This window comes from Brachyistius frenatus, unplaced genomic scaffold, assembly GCF_029030835.1.
Source record: "Brachyistius frenatus isolate BFR_SWC_R1_liver_20210118 unplaced genomic scaffold, ASM2903083v1 Contig_78, whole genome shotgun sequence".
NCBI lineage: Eukaryota > Metazoa > Chordata > Actinopteri > Embiotocidae > Brachyistius > Brachyistius frenatus.
In genome coordinates, this window is record NW_027210677.1 from 1,888,170 (window position 1) to 1,897,181 (window position 9,012).

Below are 9,012 nucleotides of genomic sequence, written 5' to 3' on the forward strand. Positions count from 1 at the left end.
CTAACAGACAACTAGAGGATCCAGATGAAGAAATAACTCTAGTTAACTCAGAGAGCTCAACAGGAGAGAAATGTTCCAAGTTTACATCTGGTCCTACAGTTGCTTTCAGGGCTGCTGTTGCTTAGCAACACATCAGTGATGGTGTCAGGAAGGGTCGGCCCGATTCTCTCCCTGATAGTAAGAATTTTATTAGTAAAGAAGTTAATGAAGTCATTACTGCTGAGAGCTGAAGGAATAGAGGGCTCAACAGAGCCTGATTACAATCAGCCTGATGGTGGCACCTAATTTAACAATTCATTATACTCCTTTTGGACCATAGACGTCCACCATGGTGGAGTATCCACCAACATTTTTTAAGAAAAACATTTTTGGATGTTGATACTTCGATTGTTTTTTAAGATATTGAATTTCAAATTTGTTTTATATTTCCCTGTGTAATCTTTCTATTTTTCAATCTTGTGCATGTTTGCGCACTGCTGCACGGAGCTGTATGTCAAGGTCGATAGTTTGCTTAAACACCTCGATCAAGAGTAGGCTTTCTAGGTCGAGGTTTAATTACAGCAACCATATCATGTCTGGGACACTGTGTGTACTGCCAGTCCCAGCTTTGAATCATTGAGTTCCCCTTTAATAACGGCCGTTGGTAATCAAATGTTTGTGGACCGGCAAGTGACGAGTTGCTTACAAAAGCAGGCGCGTGATTTTTGTTTACCCTCGTTTAGAGCGAGACACACAGACACTCACTCTCACTAAGAGGAGAGAGCAGGAAGAATGTGATTCATACATGGCTCAACAGACTCTATCCTTCTCTCTGCAGTGCTTTTCCTTATTAGTGGTGAATTATGCACATTTCTGGCATTGATAGGGCTTTTTTTTAGATGTTAATCTTTTCAATTAGGGGAAAGTCTTCTAAATGAGTTAAGTTTCACTGCCTTCCCGATACTTTCACGACGCCTGCTTTAACCCTTAGAGCCCAATAGACACTGTGCGTCCAAACTCACATCCCTTCTTCTTGGTTGATTTGCTCATGAAGTCTTAAATATTTTTTTAATGTACAGTCAATTCAATCATAGTTGCATATGTCTTAAATTCTAGGTCCACCTGGACCAGTGGTCACAAAACCATGTGTAACTCTGGGACTGATATTGATCAAGTGATGAAACTTGGAATATTTCCTCATGAAGGCTATAGCTTCTGCCTGCTCTGTGCACATCACGATGCTGCAGTCTCTTCGCCCTGCCTCTGAGTTGGGCTGTTGGAACAGGTAGGAAGACATTTGTCTTCACAAGTGGTCCTAAAACAGAGTTTATCTGAAGCATACTGAGGCCTTTGGTGGTCCAGTCTTTGAAGCTGACATTGCTGTTACTAACCTCAGTTGCAGACAACGCAGAAGATTACTAGACTCTGAACTTGATGCATGTAAATGAAACCCTCCCTATCTCCCCCACCTGTCTGTCTTTAAGGAGTCTTATGTATGGAAGATGTACCAGGAGCGTTGCTGGGAGTTTTTCCCTGCTGGGGACTGTTTCCGGAAACAGTACGAGGATCAGCTCAACTGACCGATTCTCGAAGCAACAGACTCTTCTTCCCTTTCACACTGTAACCTCTTCAAGGCCCTTTGCAGCCATCTGCCCTCTGCTTGTCCCTAAACCTTTTCTTACTGCTCTATGAGGAGCCCTTACTCTACCGAACGACTACTCTCAGCTCCAGCTCCCCAGTCTAGGAGGAACCCACATGTCCAGCCTCCTCCACAGGCCCCGCCCACCCTTAGCTGTCCTGATCCAGAGGGTCAGCTCACCAGCTCCACCCCGACCTCCAGCACACTTTTTTTGGAATGCTTCTAAGACTTTGTACATATAAAATTATCAGATTATATGCTGTACAATATGTGACTGGTGGCACGTCAAGGTCTTTGGCTCAGTTGATGAGTACTTTGCTTCGTCTTACTCTACGTTCACAGTAACAAGCAAAAAATAAAAATGAATAATGGAGCAAAGGGAAAAGGAAGGACCCAAACAGGGAAGACTGAGCAAAGTCTTCCTGAAAGCTTTTTAGGAAAATGATGGTTAAACGAAGTGCAGCCATTAGTATAATGATGTTTACGACTTTTCATGTGTTCAGTGCTCGCTGCATGTAGGTACAGGGGTTAGACACAAAACATTAACACCTCGACAACTGATCCAGCACAACAGCTCTGCACGTCTGACCTTCGAGAGGCTGACATGCTCAGCTTTTGTTTACACTGGCAAAGAGGTGATAAATTTAAGAAATGGCAAGATGGAGGTGCCGCTACTGCAGCGCTGAGTCAGCACCTCTTGACAGCGTCAACAAAGATGGAACATTCAGAGCCATTGTACTGGATTGAAATAAAGTACAGTCTACAAATGTTAACGCTGTGTCTACACCCTGTACAAGCCAACACTGTGTGTGAAGGGCTCCTTAACTAAATGTTCACATCCGCTAGCAACATGATTATCAAGTCCATTCTGTTACAGATGAGCTGAGTGACCTTGACACTCAACCAAAGCATGGACAAGTCATGACCCTCCATCAGCTTCAAATCTACAGAAATAAATATGTCTCCAAAACTGTACTTGCAGAATGGTTGAATACATTATTGACGTCTTTGGGAAGTGATTTTTTATTTTTTTTATTTGATCTTTTGCCCCAGAAGCAGCATGGCCCCAGAGGTGTCTGCCCAGCTCTCTGGTTCAGATTGACATATGTGAACAGCTACTGGTCAGATTGTCCTGAGCACATTCACCTTCCTTTTTAACCTCTCTGGCCAGAAGACCTCTAATCCCACCGTCCGGACAAACCTTCCATGATCTCCACCACTATGGTCAAGACTTTAAGAACAGCTCAAAGTCAGCCTGTTTGCTCGATCCAGCTCTTCTGCATTGTGCTGTCTGAGAAACATCACCGTCTCTATGTGCCACTGGCAGGGCTTTAGACTACCTTTTTTTTAATTTTTTTTTTTTTTACTTGATATCACTTAATTACAGCTTCGAGCTTGTTAACATTTGTTCGTTAAATTATGTAGATTTCTGAAAAGCAATACCAAAGCAGCAAAAAAAAGTGATTTGTTTATTTTCAAATGTAATAGCTGCGGACAAAGTTAGCGTGTGCTTCTTAGCTTCAGAGAAATAATGAGCCAGACCGGAGCAAACAGATATGTTTCCTGCAATGGCAATGCACAGCAAAGGGTATCGGAGGGAGGGGAGACGGGAGGATACAGTGCCTTACTATGCCAGGGAGGAAAGTGTCACAGAAATACAGCATGAAGACCGAGGAGAACATCTGAAGCAGGCAGACGGCGGGTTATGAAAGACAGAAATATGCTATGCATGTGTGAGATTGTTGGTTAAGTAGAAAGGAGATAGAAGATTTTGTTATTGGAGATCCAACCCAACTGGCAGTTTGACCAGAGCAGATATATCCACATTTTTAGTGACTTCAAATTTCAGTTGTGTTTGCTTTATAGCTTTATGCAGTGCCAATAGGGGTGTTACAATTTTTAAAACTTTACGTGAGATCACAGTTGACCTTAACGGAGTGCATCACAGTAGCATTGTAATAAGAGATGCATTTTAGTAGAACGTTGTACTTCTTAATTGCAGATGGCTTCTTCCTTTTTGCCAAAATTGTCCAATTGTTTAGGGAGGCTCTTTACACACGCAGTTGCCAGTCTGTTAGGTGTTCATGCTCAGCTAATCTAAAGCTGAAATTATTTTTCTCCAAAGATGCACATAAAAGGTTTTACACAGATCTAGAGGGTTAACTGGAGGTAGCAGAGGAGCCCACATGCACAACTCACAACAAGTGATTGTACAAACCTGCACATCAAGCAAGCTGATTGGTTAATCGAGCTTCCCGTCAGGACGGTAGGCGTGTTTGAAACAGGAAGGAATATTCAAGACTTAAGAGGAGCAGCTTGTTTGCATGACGCAAAACACTGTATCCAGTGTTCAATGATGGCGTCCACTTCATTCCAGTAAAAGATGCTCGATGTGCATGTGCTTAAAATAATTAAGCCTTTTAATATTGGAATACTTGCATCAGACGACATCACATTCTTATTTTTAATAGCTCACTTGATGAGCTCAGCTAATTGAATGAAATGGGTGAAGCTCGTCTCTCACTACAGTCTGTCCATTCTTGGAGTGATGATGACGGGCAAACTCTATCCTTAGTCCTGACCGCAGTTAAAGTGGAGTCGTCTGAGAAAGGTGCAGCTTTCAGTTTATTAGCTGCCTCCATCCCAAGTGTTAGCTTTACACGTTTCATCCACCGCTCCAAGTAGAAGTTTTTGTGCAATTCTGTGTGGTCTCTAACTTTAAACATTTGGTTGAGCCACTGAATAATTAGCTTTGTGAGCTTTCTCTGAAGTTGTGGTCAGGTTCACCATCCATGTTTTCTTGCAGGTGTATTCCTCAATCATTCCACAGTCAAAATCTTTACTTTTGTTCTTATATTCCAGGTTAGCTTTATGGCTTCGATGGGTAGCACCTGAAGACATGTGATGCATTTTGATCTCCTGACACTGTTCTTAATGAAACCAATATAACTATGGTCATACTTTTTGCGTAGTGTCACTTGATGATGGGGTCTGACTCAAATACTTCTCCATGCTAGCTAGCCAGCTGGCAATTAAGACAAAATAAGCAGCAACGGGAAGTTGTGTTGAGGATAGATTGTCGTGGTGTCACAATCATATCAGAGTTTCTATTGGTCCAAAGCTAACATGGATAGGAGTAAGACAGAGTACGCTTGTTTTATTGGTGCGAATGGTCCCCATCTGAAGATAAGCACTTTTTAAAAATACAGCACAATTTTATAATTTGCAACAAACCCCCAGGAGTACGGGGACCCCATTTTGAGAAACACTGTTCCTGTAACATGGTAACTTCTGTTGTAGTGGACATGTTGTACCGCTGGTCCAACAAGGTTAATAGAAACACTTGCATCTTCAGAGAAACATAATTTTAATGCCTTGAAGTAAATCCTTTCTTATTGAGGATCGGCTTTTGTGTTTTACAGGAGTGCTGATTCATCTTTTTGATCATTTCGGCGGCTGCAGTTTGTGCTGCTGTTGAATTGTGTTGTCTTATAACTGAGGTTGTTTCCAGTGGTGGAAGAATTATTATTATCAGAATCTTTACTCAAGTAAAAGTATTAATACCATACTGTGAAAATAGTCCACTACAAGTATACATTCAACACATTATTGAAGTAAAATTGACTCCCTGAAAAGCGGAGCATAAAATTATCCCTGTCATTGTTTTACTTCATGATATTAACTATTTGGGATATTTAATATTGCTGCATCAATGTGCATTTTACTGTTGTAGTTATTTAAGGTTGTGCTAATATTAATCACTTTAAATATGGTCATTTTAACCTCCAGTGATGCACATATTCTATAAGACCGTCTGTTTGTACTGTTGCTCTCCTTAATCCAAAAATCAACAAGCTTAAAAAAATTAAAAAAATTCAATTTTGTGACTGCAATTTCCTGCAAATTTGAGGGGGTTATTAAATAAGCCTAAGAAGTAAGAGAAATTTCTCAACCCATAAAGGAAAATTTACTCTTCCAGTTTATTAAAAAACTTTTCTAATTCTAATACAACAAATTTGGAAAGACTTAGTTTTCATTGGACAGGAAGGGGATGAAAAATTACAATCTTATAAGTAACTACAAAGACAAATGTAGAGGGGTAAAAAAAATACAGTATTTGCTTCTGGGATGTAGTGGACTCGAAGTATAAAGAAATCAAAATACTCAAGTACCTCATATTTCTTCTTAAGTGCAGTACTTGAGTAAATGTTCTTAGTTTACATTCAGCCGCTGGATTTCTAATATTTAATCTACCCACATTGATATAAACGGGGTGGAGAAATTATAAGAAACCGCTCTTAGTATATACAGACAAACAGTAGCCTGTGGTAGGATTCACAGCAGGCTTGTCCCATTGGACTGCATTAGTTTTAGCGAGGTGGACCTACTAACCTGGCAGCTGATGGTATGTTGAAATTCATCATTAGCCGTGTGTGATGCAGTATAAATAGTTTTCTTAACAAGTATTAGTTCTCATCATTTCTGATGCTGCATGACCACCAACCTTGAAGATGGACTCGTGTTGGCTTAGCTTTACTCTCTGCACACAGATATCTGCATATGAAGTATTTACCAGGACAATATTTTGCTACTGGAAGAGTTCTGGTCTCCATTTGTAGTCTGAGAAGTGTCGACCAATCATGTTTGAGCAGGTTTTTGTTGCATGCAAGTACACAGTTTGGATGGAGACCAAAAGATGCGGAATGAAGTGACTGAGATGAAATCGAACAAACCATTGGCTATCGTCTGACAATGATTTAGCTCTTTGTTAGCCTTGTTGTGTTAGTTTTAAAATATTAACTGAGAGTAAACTGGCTACTTGTGAAACAGTCTGACTAGAGATGTCTAATCTGACTGTAAACAACAACCGAAAACAGACAAATGAGTTTTTGCCCAGATATCCTCAGGCTACTCTGGAACACCTGAAATGTTGTCCATCGTTCCCAGAGCCAACTTATCGTCAGACTGATTGCTGATGGGTTCCCTGATTGGCTTAGCTTGGGTTTGGTAGGCACTCTGCTGCAGAGACACATACTGTATTCATTCTGTCTCCTGCAATATAAAAGTCAACATCCAGAGGCAGAAAGCAATCATGCTGTACAATGTGTTGAATTATATGCACATTTCTTTCAGTATTGTGATTGTCCTACCCGCCCACTGCAAAGCAGGGCAGCAATTAACATTCCATAGAACACATTTCATGACCTTTAAAGTTTGGACCTTGTAGGTATTTTGGTCAGAATGCAAAAACAAGGCAAAACAAATGATAATATTAGAAACAAAATAATCTTTTTAAAGAATACGTAGTTATTACTGCAGTATTGTTCAAATATTTTGCTTTTTTTTCCCTAATTGACAGAAATAATGTGTTGATTGAATGATTGCTCAGAGCTGGCAAATATTCAACAAGCATGTCCAAGAATCCTTTTTAAAATAGGGATTGTTTGTCCGAGGTCTTTTTTTGTGATGATCTTATGCAATACAGCAAACAGAGTTACTCTTTTTGTAGAGATTCTCCCAAAAAAAAAAACTATTAGAAAAAATGCCATTGCATGAAATATAGCAAAGACACTAAATCTATGCCACCCATAAATTGTTTAATAGGATTATTTAAGATGAATTAAGATTTCTGTAATATTGTATTTAAGTGTTGTGGGTTTCATTGTTATTCTTCAAGTAATTTTGCCACAACTGCATCCCTTTGAAAAAAAAAATGTGGCTCCTGCTTTTTTCTCACTTAACCATCTGTTTCAATATACTATGAGTAAAAGGTTTGTTTAAGTATTATTTGGTCATAAACTCAAGCCATAGCCCTTCAGGGAGTGTATGGGAGATGACTGAACATTATAAATTGCAAACAAAGGCAGAACAAATAAAAGCTTGCTTAACTTTGTCTCAGAGTTCAATAAAATTATGTACTTATTCATTTATTATGTATTCATTTATTTTATTGACTTCAGTAATGGTAAGGACATAAAACTGAGGTTCTGTTAAATTCATCTCACTTGATCTTAAAGGTGAAATACATATAAGTATTATTTCATTGGATCTGACATGCAGGTGTTGGTGAACATTGCCAGTCAGTCTTCTATATCAGCAATCACCTTTGTACTTTATGAACAGGTAAAGGCAATAAGGATGTAAAGGGGGTTCTGTTTTGCAAGTTGCCGGAAAATGAATAACTTTCCGAGACCCAGGAAACACATTACACCCTTCCCCTAAAACCGAAGTGATCAGCGGGGGAACATGTGAAAGCTTAAATGAAATTTAGCAGTTATAAATTAGCATCAAAATTCTTACAACAGTAAGTTGCTGTTTGAAGACTGTAAGTGTTTATTATTAAAGTAAATATGGAAACTAAGATTATAATGCTGTTAGCCACAGACAATAGCAAACTATTTTTTTGTGTGAACTGTCTAGAGGCCTGTAAATCTAATTCTACTGAGCCTCCGAAGGGTCATGTGAGAATTTTTTTGAGGACTATTTTTGCACTGTGTCGCAATACATTTTTATGTTCCTTCCACAGACTGTATATAAAAGTGGACGTAACTTCTGGGTCTGAAAAATGAGGCAGATGCGGAAGTGCCTTAAGCTGCAGAATCACCAAATTTGGCTCCAAAAAAACTCCGGCTCCATAGACTCCCATTCAACTGCTTGCTAAAGTCACTCCTTCTTATTAGTTTTCTGGAGGTCCATCTGAAAACAATCTCATTATTAATTAGAAAATACGCCTAAAAAAATACCTGTTTTGGGGGGCGTGTCTGTTTGATTGACAGGCTTGTGGTGCAGTCAAGTTGCAGCTATCGGTGGGCGGGACGTAGTATCGTCAGGTTTCCAATCAGATTGGTCAGATCCACCACTGGCTCCTAGTCTGTTGGTACTCAGCTGCCCTGGGCCACATGCACAGTAATGTGTTGGTTGAATTCGGATATAATACGCTTCCAGTTAGAGGAAACTACTGGAAGGAGAGATGATGTGACACTTTATGATGCCTACAGTACTCAGTCATTTTAAAAGGCCAATCTCCAACAGTATTCAGCGTATTACACTGAAGTTAGCTTCCAATTTGACACGTTCAGGAAAGTTAAGCTAAACCTGACTCACAGCTCCAATTCGTTTCCCTCAACTTTCCCCTTGTGTCGAATCGGAAGCTAACTTCATACATTTAGTTATTACAATCACAGCAGGGACAAATTTGTTTTTAATTTTGTAACAAAGTATCAAAGAAAAACAGAAGATTCAAATGTGAGTGAATGCCAAAGTATTGTGAGGGAATGCAAAAGCAGTCCTCAGAAAAATGATCACCTGGAGCTCCGTAAGATACAATCCACACGTTGCTTAAAACGAGTTGAGGGGTATTGATGATTTCTATTTTTTTCTTTTTGCTTTTGTGT

At 39.6% G+C, this 9,012-nt stretch overlaps 1 protein-coding gene across 1 annotated transcript in view; it reads left to right on the forward strand.

The window, feature by feature from the left end:
• The window catches only part of ryr2a (ryanodine receptor 2a (cardiac)), a 180,097-nt gene extending 172,586 nt beyond the window's left edge, over window positions 1–7,511 (forward strand). The window contains exon 116 of the mRNA XM_069708820.1: window positions 1,464–7,511. Within this exon, the coding sequence (XP_069564921.1) occupies window positions 1,464–1,559 (96 nt within the window). The 3' untranslated portion in view covers window positions 1,560–7,511. The remainder of the gene's footprint in view (window positions 1–1,463) is intronic.
• Window positions 7,512–9,012: the final 1,501 nt, after the last annotated feature.